The 16,814-nt window shown below is 40.0% G+C and overlaps 1 protein-coding gene across 2 annotated transcripts in view; it reads right to left on the reverse strand.

Annotated features, from left to right (window-relative positions):
- XDH (xanthine dehydrogenase) overlaps positions 1 to 16,814 on the reverse strand; it is a 72,210-nt gene that overhangs the window by 38,394 nt on the left and 17,002 nt on the right. Inside the window, exons 1-4 of one of the 2 annotated variants that reach the window (XM_082756545.1) lie at positions 9,772 to 9,958; positions 4,135 to 4,192; positions 2,218 to 2,314; positions 912 to 1,020 (exon numbers count right to left, since the gene is read on the reverse strand). In XM_082756545.1, coding sequence (XP_082612671.1) covers positions 912 to 1,020; positions 2,218 to 2,314; positions 4,135 to 4,192; positions 9,772 to 9,825 — 318 coding nt within the window. In that variant the 5' untranslated portion in view covers positions 9,826 to 9,958. Of the gene's footprint in view, positions 1 to 911; positions 1,021 to 2,217; positions 2,315 to 4,134; positions 4,193 to 9,771; positions 9,959 to 16,814 lie in introns of those variants that run through there. The other variant, XM_082756546.1, reaches the window with a different exon arrangement.

A 16,814-nucleotide genomic window follows, 5' to 3' on the forward strand; every position in this document is an offset into this window, starting at 1 on the left:
AAACAGAGATGTTGCAGAAATCTTACAGGAAGAGCTAAGGTGTTCTTCAACTAGATGTTCATTTAGTCTGTGAAGCAGACTTCAAAGAGGAGAGCACACTGAAAAGCTTGCATCTAGGCTTCAAATTCCCAGAGTAATTGAAAATAACTGTAAGCCTCCAACGAGACTGGGAGTTTTTCAGCTTTGCCATGATAGAAAACTAACTCTATTTCAAAGCTCAGTTGTTAAGAGCCTTCAGGGGAGGTATGAAAACAGAAGGTTTTGACTCTCTCTCATTCGTTTATGCATGTCTGACATTTTCTCTTTGTTGTTTGCTTTCTCAGACAGTACTGGTACAAGTCCTACCCGCTGTACAAACTGAGGTGAATCATAGTTTCCCTTAAAGGAGCAATATCTCTGTTAATGCTGAAGTGTGCTTCCCTAAGAGGTGCACTAGAACACCTTGCTGGAAGAGCAAGACTTCATGTTCCTTTCATTCCTTCTTACTACTGCAGGTTCCTAACTATGCAGGACGAGAAACCAAGGTCATTCATGGAAAACTGCAGCAGGGCCAAAACCTAATGCAGATTTCCTGGCTCACAGTCATTACATAGGCTTTCAGCACAACATCAGTTGTCCCAGTTTCTGATAAAAGATGTGAACTAAGTAAAGCCCCAGAACAAAAGCATTAGCAATTTGGCCAGGATAGCAACAGTTAACTTGCTAGGGCGTAACAGCTCTAGAACTGACAAGGGAGTTTGATTCCGTCCCTTAGCTGTTCCTGCAAGTAAAGACTGATCATGAGGACAGTCTCTTTGCTTTAACATTATGATAAAGGTCCCAATACACTGCAACATGACTGAGTAGAATAAAAAGAAAGTGAGTATACAGGGTTCTAAGGTTAACAATTAAAATCAACATTAATAGCTTACCTGGACTGGATGCAATCTGGATTTTGTGTTTCCTATGCCTTCAACAGTAGTTACAGCTACATGATGCAGGGCACAGATGGGGAAGAGGCAAGCATTGGCAGTATGGTGGCTAAAATGATAAATTAAGGTCATTTTCATTCAACGGTGCTGCTCAGCAAAGGAAAAGGGCAACCAGGAGGGCTGAAGAGTAATCAGAAACTGTGACACTAGACTGGAGAACTTAAATAGATGTACTGAATGTATTAGAAGCAAAATCCTATGGTACCTACTCGACCAAAGTTCTTATCAACTTCATCTAAAATTTAAACTGAGTATGTACCACAGGATTTGACCTAGAAATTTAAACATCATCATCTCATGTTAAGCTACAGAACTAATGTAAGTAATTTATGAGGACAGACTACAAATACCAAGATGTTATACACCTGGCATACACTCACTTGCACAAAAACATACATAAAGCACAGATCACTTAATCTTTTACGTAAAAATAATAATTAAAAAAAAAAAAAAAACATTTCTAGATGACACATTAGGAAAAACTCCAGTCTACCAGCAAAATTCTTACAGGAGCTAGCTGCTGTATTTCTTTTCTGTCAAGACAGAAATAATGACCCTAAAGATCAAAGCTCCTATCAAAGGTCATATTGCTTGTATCCATTAAGTTAGATAATCCCAAGTTAAAGTATCTCCAAGCAGCATTATTACAAGTATATCCAACATTTCAGGGCCTTCTATTCCCCGCAGGAAAAATAAACTAAGTAAACTAAATAAACTAAAACAAACCCGTACCTCTGCTCCATCCTGTCTACATTCTCTTTTTGGTTTGATTTCACTGCTTCACTCTTACATGATTTAAACAGAGGAGAAAATTTATTTCTCAGGAAATAGACATTCTGAAGGCTGCCACACAATAATGAATACATAGAGAAACCAGATTATTGTAGTAATACAGTCACAGTAAAGATTTTGTCATTATTTGGGTCAGCATAGCAAAAAAGCTATACTGCATTGCAAGAATGGAACATAAACATTTTCTGAGTTGGGAAAAGGCAGATAGACTGCACTGGAGTAAGTTTAGATAATTCAGGGCAAGAAGAAATGCTCTTCATCAGCACTGTACAATGCTGTTGGAAAAAAATACCTTCTGGTCTCAGCCTTCTGAGTCTATATTCTGAAAATGAAAAATGATGTTTTGGCAGAAGCATACATTATATAACACCTTTTAAAACAGTGATATGTCAAGAGCCTGGAACTATCCCCATTTCATTTCACACTCTGTCGGAGTCCAGATTGCAAAGGATACATGATTTTCTTCTGAAACGGATCATACTTGGATATCATAACAGTGCAAGCACCACATCCGCCTTCTCCACAGCCTAGTTTGGTTCCACATAGGCCCACTGAGAATACAGGAATCAAGGAAAACAAGAAGAGTGTTGGCAGAAGCCTGCTCACACAGTTGTCAATCAAGTCTCAGCAACAATTTCTTGCTGGAAACAAAGCACTCATATTTTTCCTGCTTAATAAGTTAACTTGACATAAGAAGACTCAAAATGCTGGCAACATGAGCTTTGAGATCAATATTGTAAAGCCCTGATAAGGAAGCAGCCCGTGATCAAATAAACTCAGAATAAACAATGATTTCTGAACTTCAACACCTCTCACTTTCCATTTGACTCAGAAAAGGCAATGACATGGGAGACAAAGCTCTTAGCTGAGCAGGAGTTGCTCGGGCATGTAGCCACATTCCTGAGACACACGGTGACATCTTCAGCACCCCTTACCAGTGGGGGCTGACTTCTTCCTATACCTGGTGATTCCTGCCACATGGAAGGAGCCCAAGCAGGGCAATCACACAGTGCTGTAGGCCAGAGTTTACAACTGACAAGGGCACTGCTCCTGAACTGCTCTCAAACTACCTGCATCTCAAGAGCCTGGCCACTGCAGCATGTCTCTTGGTCCCATTTACAGTGGCTTCTCAAGCAATGGCCTCTAAGAACACAATCAGCAGCCCGGTTTCCATAAGACTGCAGGAGAGAGAAACTGGGAGCCAGAGCTATTATGTTCATGAATCTACATGCCTACTTCAGCAGAAATATAGTTTTCTTGTGTGACCCAAAGTTTTGTGGTAATAGTGCTTATCTGCCTCAATAAAACATGTTTTTCAAAGTACTTCTTCTCTGTCACTAGCAAGACATCTACAAAATAAGTTCATCAGAATGCTCGTGCACAAGATCAGAACATTTAAACAGAGTCCTGATTATTTCCTTTGAAGCTATTTACATCCAATATTAACAAGCTTAGGCACAAAAGGTCTAGCAGTGAAAAAGACACATAGGTACAGGAGACAGGTGGCTTGTTTTTCCCTATTTATCTATCCAAGAAACAGATAAAACAGGGCTGCTGATAGTTCTGCTGGAAACTACAGAGCATGAGTTATATCCCAGAAAACTAGAGCATAGCAGCAAAGCTGGAGTAAGAATGCATGCTTCTTTTTAAAGAATACACCAACACAGACATGAGCAGTCTAGAGCACGTCCACTCCCAGTTGGGCAAACAAAAACTCAGAAAATATGGAATGACTCTACCGACAGAACTAGATCTAGTGTAGCCAGCCTCGTCATCGTAGTAATAGCTACCCAGCTCCTGAAGCAAATCTGAGTCATGTGTGAGCAGCATCTCAGAGGAGTGAAACATGATTGATTGCATCTCTTCACGTAAACATGCCTGTAGCATGTGGTTGAAACTTTTAACTCCAAGTGCAGACCTCTGGATCACCTCAGCCTTCCCTATGATACACATTCCATGGGATAATCAAATTATTGGATATAATAGATCCAGCAATATCCAAATTACTGGATGATGCTGCAACCAACTCAAGTGGCTGTAATGTTTTGGCCAGAAAATTCTTTACAGTTTTTGTGAAACACATAAAAATTTCCTTCAATATTGTAGTCATTTCTATCTTCCAATTGCTAGCAATTCTGAGAGATTGCCCTTTAAAGTATTAACAAATTATTTAAGGTTTATTTAAAGTATTACATAAAGTATTTTTCTGTTCTACAAGCTTGGAATACCTTCTATAATCTTTTCTAGAATGAAATAGTACCAGGCTATGCAGAACACTCCCTCCTATGGTCTGTGCACAGTTAAACAACAAACAGTTATGAAATGTTATAGGCTTTTAACGCCTTCTGCAGTTTCTTCTGACATTGGATACATTTTCTTCTTAGATAGGTTAGCAGAGTTGTTTCTGGGTTCACATCTTTTTCCACGACCTGCAAGAAGGGAGAGACTTTTTACACAGGGAAGACTTTACAACACAGCTGGATACATTACTTGCAAGGAGAAAGCTTAGTGTTTCTTCAACTTCTTTTCCAAAGCAGGGAGTAGAATCACAGATAAACTCCCCTTTCTTTGGTTCAGCAATGTTGGTTACATGTGTCCAGACACAATGATGCCTCGAATTTATTGAGACAGGGGAAAAAAGTAAACATATCATGTAGGTCTGAGTGTTTCAGCCATGGCCCACTAAGGCAACCCCTAATAAACCCTTCACCAAAAATAGCAAGCAGAATTATTTGTGAGCAGAGAAAGAAAGAGCAGTGTTTTGGACTTGAGTTTTGAATTCTTGGTATCTCCACAAACTGCGTATCAGCCTTATTGATCAGGCTTAGCTGACCTCTGACCCTTCCACTTATTACTATTAGAAGAGATGGAGAAAATGAGAATATATGCAGAAAACAGACAGAAGCACAACTGGTAACAGACTGTACAGGAAAAGAAAGTAAAAAGCAGAGTAGAAACCCTATTATAGGTACCAAAGGTCAGACAGCACGTACCAAATGCCTTTAGTTTCTTTTTCATCCCTGACAGCGTTAAATGTACTCGTGTTACATACATTAGTTGACATCCAAAAGGAAGTAATATGAAATCCTAACCAAGAACAAATCTCCTTTGCAGGTTTTGAGTCGGCTTCATCCATTCGTGAACAACACTACCAGCAGTTAACTATCAGATATAAAATGAGATTTTACTTTGACCTTTGCTCCATGGCCAGAAACCGAAGGTCTGCTCTTGCCCGCGAGTTGCAGAGCCTGGCTTCCTGCGCCACTGTTATTAACAGAAGGTAAGAATCATTTCCAAATTCACCGAGTGCCAGAACAGGAGCACGTGTTCTCAGCTCTCACACACTGCAAGTCCTCCTACTGCTTTTAACCCAAATCCCACCCTGGCACATGTTGTTTCTATAAATTAATTGCTCCCAGTTTTGAATGGCAAAATGAAAGAGAAGGCATTTGTGTAAGCCTTTTTTCTTGCTTAAAGCCCTCTGCACTGCTTCATTTTTTGTCCCTGACACGTGACAGGACTAGTCCCAAGAGACAAGGTTCATATTTTCTACTTGAATCTGCATTTTTATAGCCATCTAATACAGTTGCTGCTACAAGGCACAATACGGGGGGGCTGTTTTGTTTCTGTACATTTAATTTCTGCACTGGGGATAATCCACAAGGAAACAATTCTTCCTTCTGTCTCGGGGATGCCTTCCAGTAAATCACGCAGCACTTGTGCTGCTGCTAGTCAAAGCAGTACGGTCTCATACCTTTGCCTCCTGTATACATACCAGCTAGTAAGAGCATGTATTGGTCTTCTCGTGACCATTCAGTTCGGAGCAAGCACATAAGTCCCCCTGCATCAGTTCAGTAAATAGACACGAGCGGGTAATTCCAACAGAAATACCTGTGACTGACTCCTAGGCTCCCATGAACTGCTGGCCTTTCACAGACATTTCCCAAGCTAAAAGCCTTCCCCAAAAATCTGTACCCTCACTGTGAGTTGAGTTCCTTCCCGAGGTCTGCAGCAATGGCCATTGCAAACCGTTTCAAACCAGTTCCCAAGATAGCCAGGCATAGAGAAAAACCTTCAGAACAGTTTTCCAGATGAATATTTAAAGAATATTCACGTCAATGCTATCCTTAGATCAAAGAAAGCCTCTCAAGAATTCTTCTTGAAAGTTTTCAAAGAACATTCCACTACGTACTCCAACTGAGCAACTGAAGTTTTGGCAAATTGTTCCTTTTACAGAGTTTTTTTTTTGTTTTAACACACAGTAAAACACAAGCCTAAGTCTTTGTTCAGCAAAGCATGCAGCCACTCAGCTCCATGGGCTTTTAGTGAAGTACTCAAGCATGTGCTGAGTCCCATCATAGCCAAACCTTGGATCAACCTTACCAGCAAGTGGCTCCTACTGTGCAGGACAACATTATGAACACCCCACACTCATAGCTCACACTCACAGCCCAGTTTCCTACTGCACTAACTTCAGACAACTCCACTGTAGCTCTGAATCTGCAATGCTGACAGAGACGTGGGGTCAGAGGTAAGGGTTATGAGCTTGGAGGACATTCATTAGACACACAGGAGGGAAGGGATGCCATCCAGAGGGACCTTGACGGACTGGAGAGGTGGGCCTGTGCAAACCTCATGAGGTTCAACGAGGCCAGCTGCAAGGTGCTGCATCTGGGCTGGGGCAATCCCAAGCACAAATACAGGCTGGGCAGAGAATGGATTGAGAGAAATACCTGTATTTTGTACACTTCCATCTGAAATCAAAATTCCACAGTCTTTGGAAGACATTTAATGTGGTTTCCAACACAGACATTCCCCTCACCCCCCTTAATATTCAGGATAGAAATACAAATATTGAGCATGTTTGAACTAAAATTACATGCTACATGTGTGACACACCTTCCAGTTGATGAAACCAGAATTGCCATTATTTCCTGTAAACTGTATGTGCTGTTTTCCATCATATTGCAGACAGGCAATATAACCAAGTTAACTTTGTGATAGTTGTGTGTCAACTTTCACTCCCAGCGAAGAGGTGCTTAAAATAAACAACCCAGACTATGAGGTATTCGGCTCTTCTGAGACTTTTTCCTGACAACATGACAGACCGGGCTAATGCAAAAGAGTAGTATTGGCTACCAGGAAAGTCCCTGTCTTATCAACCTCCTCTTACTGTGCAGTTTTGTACTACGGCAGTAATATAAATGCATACGAATATCAGCAACCCATTAGCAATGCAGAGCTGCCACAAATACACACAGCAGTAACCTTTCCCACTGGTCATGCTTTCAGTCTCTCCAGCAAATTGACTGGAATACTTGGTCAGGACTCCAGACGTGGATCCATACCCTGATTTGCTACCTGGCGTTTCAGCAGCATTGCCTAGGAGCTCCTGATCACCTCCTTTCATCACAATCTCTCACAGGCAGAAGTGTGCCAGCAAACTCCATGTTTGTTGCCACAGACTGTATTGCCAAATGAGTCCAATCATCTGTTATCTTTCTTGGACGTTCATCTGCTGGGGGCATAGCTCAAATGATTTTGGCAGCACAACCAAAAAAGGAACCATAAAACAAAGTCACTGGAGGCTCTGGGCCTCCTCCTCCTCTCTGATCAGGTGGAACTGCGGTCCCATGAGCGAGCAGGGAATGATGCTGAGAGAGTCTCGACATGTGGAACGAGCTGGTACTGCTGGTAGTATTAATGGCTTATGGTTTCCTGCCTTTTTTTTTAATCTTTTTTTTTTTTTTTTTCCAACCAAGGACTGCCAAGGTAACGTGATAAAACCTTTTCACTCTTCACAAGGCCAGCTCCAATGCGGTTTTGTAAACAGGGACCTGTGGTTCCATGAAAACTGCTACAAAGCACCAAGGAAGACGACATTCACAACATGTTCTTTAACTTCAGGACATAGCCAGAGCAGATAGAAAGGAAAGGTTTGTTTTCAGCTGACAGCCTTCAGGACCCACACCTGCTCTTTCTCCCCTTCTCTGCCTCACCCCACATCTGTAAGCGTTCCACAAAACCAGCGTGGTGCAGCTACGTCTCTCTTCTGCTTTACTGATTGCAACACATTTTCCAGGAGTTAGCCAAGAGTCTTTTCCAGGAAGACAGACTTTTCTACTGATAGACACAGAGCAATGCTCCTGTAATACTTAAGCAATCACTGATGCTGAAGCACCAGCTATCTCTGGATATGAAGAGTTAGCAAACATTCCCGTAGCTGCCATGAGCAGCGTATTGGTTATGAACTAAAGCTCGTCTAGCACCAGAAGAACAGTTCTCTTCCATCTGAGTATACTTAAAATACAAAAACCACCACCAAACATGACAGTATAGCCTTTGATAGGGCCTGGATTGCCATAGATGATTGTGGCAATCCCCTGTTGTAAGACTGAAAAAAGCTCTCAATTCACTCTGAAAATTTGGGCTCACAGGGAGGGATCTGAAGTGACTAAAACCTTCACGGAAAGAGAAGGAGACAAATTAATGGTAAATCTATCACCTGTCATAGCAGAAAATTCATACATCATCCTATGCAACTGTTTCATGATCTCATTTACAAGACACAATTAGCTGGTCATAATTAAAACAAAGCTTCAACTTTTTAACATCCTTTTGGCAACAATTAACAGCTGAAGAGTCAGTTAACACTGACATGAACCATTACTGAAATGTGCAACCAAAGCTTCAGGAGTTGTCTCCTTTATAAAAGCTCAGAACCAGGGCTGACTTCTACATCAGTATTACAATAAAGAGACCTTGGATTAATTTTTAATCTATACTATGCAAACTTCATTATTCAGCTAGCAATTGATAATTAGACAAAACAAGGCTTTGACATCAAATGTCCCAGGTTTTTTCCAGTGCTTCCAAGTTGTGTTTTGTTTTGTTTTTTTAACAAAACCTTGGAAAGTTCAAATTCCAGTCTAGCTTGGGATCCAAATTCAGAACTAAAACACCCTGATCGTAGCAACAATCTAATCCACATTTACACACGATTAAATTAGAAGGCAAGATCAACAAAAGCAAAATTGATAGGAATCCTGTCCCAGTCTTCACGGCAGCGCACAGAGCTTTTTAACCAAATAAAAATAGCGTGTGATCCCTCAAGGGATTAAAAAGGCTAATTCTCTAGCCCAAAATTAGTTCTGCATCTTATTTACCCCTGAAGAAGGCACAAGGAACGTCCACGAACTTGGCCTCAAACTATACTGCAGATATGCAACCTTCTCCCCTCCCCAGGTTCTCTGCTACCAGCTGCTCTGCACAAGTTTCTCCACCCAGGTATCAGGAAAGAAGAAAGAGGCAGGGCAAGATTAACACTGGGCTAAACTCAGAACTTGTATTCATACTTCAAAAGAGGTAGTCTTGACTTGTTAAAAGCTGCAGAGAAATGAGATTTGGAGAGAAAAAGCTGAAAGGTGTGCAGTGTGTGCAGGCACCACCTCCCACCCTCCTGTCAGGCACCACGACTCCTGGGGGAATTGTCTGCAGCTGACCTGGGTGATACTTGAGTTTTCGATATATGCAAAACAGGATCAGGTAATGGGTTTTAGAGTGTAAAGATTTCTAGCTTCTAAAATGGAAATGGGATAAATATTTTCCTAAGGTCACTTCTTAAAGGCAAATGCCAAATTACTTACTGAACATATGAATTATAGAGACGCTTATATGTGAGTTGCATTTTCCAGATCTATTGTAATTACTGAAAATATTTCTAGTAAAAGTAGTTGCCCCAGAACTGCAGCAAATTATTGCCAACAAATCTCAACTGTAAAAGGAACATTATATTGCTCTCTGAATAATTTAAAAACTAAAGATAAGGAAGGGAAAAAGCCAATAAGCAAAGCAGTAAGTGTAAGTAGCCTTGACAGTTTAATATTCAGAAGTGATCATAGCAATTTTGCTGGTATTAGAGAACTTCAGAGGAAGAAAAGAAGACTAGAAAAATAAGTAATCAGCAAGCCATCAAGGAGCAAGCTAAGAATGCTGGAATCTTCCTTACCTTTTTACCATTCACAAAGAAAACAAGTTCATCCCCTGTCTCGTCTGGCGCCATCCTGCACACCTTCCAAAATTGACTCAAATAGGGCCACGGACACCACCAACCCCTCTCCCCCCTAAGAGCAACCCTACACCTAACAGGGAAGTGAGCACCAGCGACACGACAAGTAATATGAGTCTGTCTGAAGACCGTCTGACTTTATTTCTCCGTAAGTAACCTGTGAAGCCCCACGTTATATAAGGGCCAACAAAGAGGCGTGCCAGCTGCTTTTGGTTGGTGCTTCTGCAGCAGCAATAACAGAAAAGGAATTGGAACAAGCAAAGTGACCCGCCCCCTTTTATATAGCAACAGATCAACTTGACTCACGATCCAGCTGCATTCCCTTTGGGCTATGCTGCCAAGCTTGGGATACTCAGGGTGCCACCGCAGCAGCTGCCAGGAAGTCCCAGCATTTTGCAACGCAATGCAAAGTCTGGGTGGGGGGCATTGTCCGGAGAGAATGCTTGCAGAGGTGGAGGAGAAGGGTGTCCCAACTCTCCGCTGAGTATTGACGACAAAAACCCTCTCTTGCCTTCTCTCCGTGCATAGCCATCCACCTGGCATTCAGTACGGTGAGGTCTTCCTCGTAAGAGCACTTCCTTATCAACTTAGTAGAGTGCCTGAAAGGCTCTTTGACCATTTTATCTTAGACTTTTAAAGCTACAGTGCTACCCACCTTCAAGGATGTAATTCCCACAGGTATGTACTTATTCAGATTAAAAACAATTCTAGAGAGCTGAACCTCTGGTTCAGCACGTTAAAAGGAAGCACTGAGCTGAAATCATAATATTTTCACTGGGCTCTAAAGGCCTTTGTGCTTACCTTTTGTGGTTTAATCATCACATCCTGGATTCAGGTGCATGTCTCCAGTGAGACAGAAAAGCCAATGAAGAATTTGTGTCCTCTCTTTTCCTTTTTTTATGGTTTCTTCTGGCTTCATATGGGTTATACAACCACATTTTTTTTTCCTTGCTTAAATCTTCCTGATTTTTCTCCCCCAAAACTGTTGCAGAATCGTCCACAGACCCGTAGACAGGACATACATCATTTTCATGAATAAGATTTCTAATTACTTAGTTCCAGTTTAAAACCACACCACGAAATTGCACAATTCCAAAATGCAACAGAAGTTTCCTAGCACAGTAGTTAATCCTATCTGCTGCAGTCCGAGTTCTGGGTCTTTGTTTTCCTTCTTCAGCATACTAGGTCTCATTAGTTGTTATTGATTTTCTACTTTTCTTAATATTCCTTGGAAATTAAGTCTCCCTCTGAGAAACCTCTCTAGTCAATTCGCTAGATAACAAAACCTAATTCAATTACAATTTTCAGAAAGTCTTTCCTTCAGTATATTGGAAATATGTCAGAGTGAGAACAGATTATTTATACCAGCTTTTATCTTCCAACTCATGTGGTCTACTGTCCAGCTCTTCCTCCAGAAAGCTCGTTTGTAACAAGTGTCAGGCACTGTCTCAGCACTTCTTTACAGGTACTCATTTTGCTGAAAGTCTAGCACACAGCAAACTTGTGCTTAACTCTGGTTGCCTTACTCTTCATTTGCAGGGAGCTTGTGCCTAACTGAAGCAGTGCTGACACCTACTGTTTGGCATCTCCCACTCCGGAGTAGCGTTAGATAAATAACACTTCTCTTCAAGAAATCTTCAATTCTTCTGCTTTCTATCTGTATGCAGATTTACAAGAACAACCCTCACATAGCAAGCGCCCATCTCAAAATTAGTCTACACAGCCTTAATACTTTTAAATAGTTTTGTAATATTTTAAATATCAATTATTACTCATAACCACAGGTACCACGTTACAGCAATCCTGGAGCAACTAGACATTACAGCATTAACATCAAAATCAAATGGAAGTGGTTTCGTAATCTGTATCTTCCATAATGCAAGATGTTGTTCGTAGACTTAGAAACACTTGCAATCATACGCCATCACTTGTTTAAGGAATCCCACACCTGGCCATGGTGAGAGCCTAATAGAGCTAAACTATCCCATGCTGCTTAAGCCACTAACAGAATCTCTGGATTTACCATTGTCAGGTTTTATTTTTGACCCCATCAACCAACTATACAGGTAATACAAAGCGAAATGTAAAGACAAACATGTGTGACAGTGACATCTACATGCAGAGAATATAAAGCTTCAGACCTCATCTCTGAGGTCTGATCACAGAAAACCAAATCAATTCATTCTCTCTAGCTAATGCTATACTCCTTTTAGAGGAATTTTCCAGGTTCTCTAAATAACTCTAGAACGTATAGGCATCTCCTATTGAAGTCTCTTAGCCCATTTGGAGAATTCTGCTCTAAACAACACAGAGGATTACCAGAAATTTAAAAAAAAAAAAAAAATCACACCTCAGCAAACTTCTGTATCATAAGAAAATTTCCATTAGCATAGATATCCCTTAAGTTAGATAAAAATAAAAACTTTTGTCAAAAACAAAGACTGCTTACAAGACAAAGTATTCTGACCTGGCAGCCAGTGAAAGCGTAGCAGGTTTCCCATTTTAGAAATCACCCCTTTGCCCATTCATACCTGAGAGCTACTTATGTTGCAGAGGTTCAGAATTCCCCACGCTCTCATTAACTCAGTAAAAAGTTCAGAGAGTAGCTGATATATTATTACATCATCAAGAAAAAAAGCAGCTAGCTTTTCTCATTCTGACTCATTCTGCAATTCTGCAGATCTGGCTGTTGCAATCCTAATGATAATCTCTTCTGCAGATGATCGTATGCATAGCTCAATAAAGACACTGAAATTTATAGAAACACCATTACTACCTAAGGAGTTCACCACCAGAATTAAGTAAACACATAAAAGCACAATGACAAACAGATGTCATGGTAATGAGGAAGAGGATTACCCAGAAGTGATGAGGTTTATTATTTTGTTCACACATTACTCTTTTGGGAAACAGGATGGAAGACAGGCTCAGCTCTGAAGAAGATGCAAGAAGAATCAAGATGATTTTGTGGAGGCCTTTATGAGGAACAGTTTGGAAAAGTAGATAGTAAAGAAAAGAAGAAATTCCCAGGTCTATAATGCAATGCCCAATGTATCGAAAGCTGGAAAGCTTTAGATCTGGAAATCTCTCTTCAGCTGGTACAGATATCCCTCATGGCAGCGTGCACTGGTATCCTGTTCTCAGGGATCTCAGGACCTCTGCAGTCTAACCACCTGCTGAAATCTAGCGTCAGCTGTAAGATTACTTAGGGGCTTTACATACGATATATTCTACTTGATGAAGATTAATTTTGTTGCTTTGTCATGAGTATTCTCTGTATAATTAAAAAAAATAAAAAACCAAAAAACAAAAAATGATGTATTAATTACAGACTGTGAATGTTAAGGTAAAGAATGCTGTCCAAGGAAGTCTCTTCTTCTCTTATGAGATCTGTTGGCCCCTGTTAGAGACAGGCTCTTAAAAGAAATGGACTTTTGATCTGACTCTATAGGGACATTTGCACTTCATTAGCCAAGTCTCCCAAAGGATCTCAAAGAACTGCAATCTTCCCAGGATCTTCATACAGGCAGTAGACTTTAAAAAAAAAAAAAAAAAAAATCCATAAAATTACCATACAAGTATGAAAGTAGTGTATTGGTTACTCTTTCAAGAGGACTTCTAGAGGTTAAAAAAAATGGCAATGTTGATGTGTTTTGAAGTGACATTTTAAAATTCCTTTCTGGTTACAGATACAGGTCTGAAAAAAAAGATCATAGTCACAAATCAAACTAGAGAACTTCACCGATGTTTCTGAGAGGATACTAGCTCATTACTTGTGAATCACTAATTGTCCTGTGTTCAGGTTGTAATTGTATGGATACTTTATAATAGCATGTATGCATTTCATGAACTACGACCTCTTCACCTGCATTTGATGATGGGTGGAGTTTAATTATAGTTATTTTCCTAGTCTGACTTCCTCTGACAGCACTAAGAGGAGAACAAACTTAGCTAATTCTGCCTCCTGTGGAAATGTACCGGTTGTCACCAGTCTTCAGAACAATTAGCAAAGCAAGCTCTTTTGTTTCAATCCATTTGCAGTTTTTCTTTCATAACCCAGGTCTAATGTGTCGGTCAAAAGATGTTTCAGATGGGTAACCTGAGAAGCAACTCCTCAGGCAGGTTTTTGTAATCCTGATTCCTTGCCTTCATCAACATCGTCTTCATCAGTAGTTCACACAATACCGATCAGTTTTCTTGCTTCCAGGGTACAATGAGATAAATTTCAGATACCTGTTCTGAAAACCTAAGCAAATATACTAATATACTATAAAACTATTTGCTATCTCTACAAGTCTTCTGGCTGGCATGTGTATATTGCTGCTAATTACCTTCTCATTTGAGAATGCACCATTTTGATGGACAGTTTGTTCAAAAGACAAGAAACCTTTCACAGCTTTTGCTAACAAAAAAAAAAAAAGGCTGCCTGGATCAACCTGACATTCGACTGTCTTGTCTAGAAAGGATTTGTATGCCAAAAGTTCACAAGCAGTCTCCAACTGCACAAGTCGGCGTGTGCCTCTTCAAAGACCGTGGCTAAACAGAGACACAGACTCCGTGTAGTGCCCTACGCTCTGACTGCTTTCTAGCTCCCAAATGCTTTCTACCCTTAAGATGACTGACAGTTTTCAACAGTAGACCTGTCTAGACCAGACAAGTCTAGATGACTTGTTGTCAGTCAAATATGAGAAGACAGTTGCCAAGAAAATTTCAGAAGGGCTTTGTTATCAGTATAATACAAGATGACAGACACAGGTATATTGCAAAATAGATGATTACTGAAATAGGCTAGTTGTCTGAAACTAGCCACTGTGGCCGGCTTTTACCTCCCAGGCTGTGTTGACTCCTCTTAAATCATGGATGATTTGAAGTGAAAATTTCCAAGGCCCTAAAATCAGCAATAAGATTGAAGAATTACCTTCCAAAAGAAATAGTCCATGAAAGAAACATTAACTGCTTTCAAAATGAAACTTGAACAGTCTACAAACTGGATAATATGATGTTATGCATATAATTGCAAGAGCTGAAAGTTGTTGCTTCAAGTCCAAGAACGTAAACTACCTCCAATTTTCATTAATTTGTTTAGAAGGCAGTTAAAAAATGATTAATTATTCCCTTTATTACAGTTCTTCCTCTTTTTTGCATGCTGAAATAGAGATCTCAAATATTTCTGATCACTTACTGTGACTACCATTTTACCTTCTAATGATAAATCCGAACCAATTTTCTTTTGGTTTGGAGTGGTTTTCCATTTTAAAATGAATATTGTTTCCCTCTTTTTATTTTATTTTATTTTATTTATTTATTTTTTTATTTTTGTATTCTCCATTATCTTATATCCAAAAACACATGATGAAGAGCTAACAGTTTTTATGGCAGGAAGGTATTTCACAAAGTTCAAGGAGGGAAAATAAGGTTATGAGTGATTTGCCAATAACAAATGAATCTTCAGAGCTGTTGCAATAAAACATCCAGCATGACTAAAGCAGACACCTATCGCTAGTGTAGATTTCTTCTTTCAGCAGAACACTGCTGAAGTATTTTGGATGCAAACATGATTAACAGCCTTGCTAACTTAGACATTAAGATGGTTTTTAACCAAACACAGCTCAGAAAATACTTGAGGAAATGACAACAAAACTAAGATAAACTATAAAGAGGTATGTAAGAGACTTCTCAAAGCGACTTTCCCCAAAACAAGGGAAAGGTGTTCTAATGGTTACTGAGGTTGGGATTATCCACCCTGATAATGGACTGCTAGGTGTTTGCTGCTAGTTGTGTTACTAACAACGTAGGAAAGTTCAATCACAAATCTATCTGGTTTCTGCTGAGTAAACCTGAGGCCTCTGCAGTCATTTCTCAAAGATCCTACAGATCTGGCCAAAGCATCTAAAGTTTAAGTGGTCAGACAGCCAATATTACTCACTTTGATTTAATAGATACAAAAGGCTTTTATTCCCCATGGGAAACAAAGTTGTGTTTCTGCAATAGGTGTTTTTGCAGTGGAGAATTCCCCTAACCTTGCATATTCATAAGTGATGGTGCGGCACAGCAGTGGGGAGTAGGTCCCACTGTCCCAAAATAAGGAGGATAGCTAAGAAAAGCAGGATGAGCAGTACGTCAAAGCAGGCTCTGCTCCACCACTTCCACCCTGTGGAAGACAAAGCAGCTACAAAGATGGAGAGAAGAACCCCAGTCCAGTAGAACACCCGTAAGATCAAGGAATGGAAACCAGTCTCATACACGATGACGACGATTTCACAAACAGCAGAAATTGATGGCAGACAGGCTTTCACTGGACTCCCTTTGGAAGCTACATTTTATCCTTTAAAGGCAGGATTCATTTACCCTATTTGTCTCTTCCTATGAGATGCAGCCCTAAACAAACAGACCTTCAAAGCCCCATTTTGATCTATGGAGTGGAGTCATGTATTGAGTAATCTCCATTTTTCCACGAATACATCCATTATTTGGTATAAAAGGACATTTCCAGTTTTGTTAATTGTTTATATAGTCTATACCTAGCTTTTAGAATATTTTAAGTGTATAAAAGTATCATTTTCAAAGGCAGATTCGTAGAAAACCCGTCTTTTTACACACTCCACTTTCATGTGGGTAACAAAGGGCTAGATTTAGACTTTTCTCTCATCTTCTGGAGGAAATTGTTGTGGTACAGAAAAGTTAAATGACCTGGCCAAACAGCTGGACAAACAGTGATGACACCAAGGGTGAAATTTTCAAATGCTTTCTCACCGGACTCAGTGGGAGAGAAGTTAAATAAACACTGAATGATATCTGAAAAATTCCACTTAGTGGGAAACCACCCCTGGTTTCACTGAGATCAGAATCTGAATGCAAATTGTCTGCAATGTTGACTGAAATTTAACATGTATACAGCTTGTTTACACTTATTGGTGTTGATGTCCCAGCAAAAAGGATGCAATAAAAGAGCAATAAAAAGTGAGTAAATAAAAAGTAAGTAA

Source organism: Aythya marila (genome assembly GCF_965140915.1).
Source record: "Aythya marila genome assembly, chromosome: 3".
NCBI classification, from domain to species: domain Eukaryota; kingdom Metazoa; phylum Chordata; class Aves; order Anseriformes; family Anatidae; genus Aythya; species Aythya marila.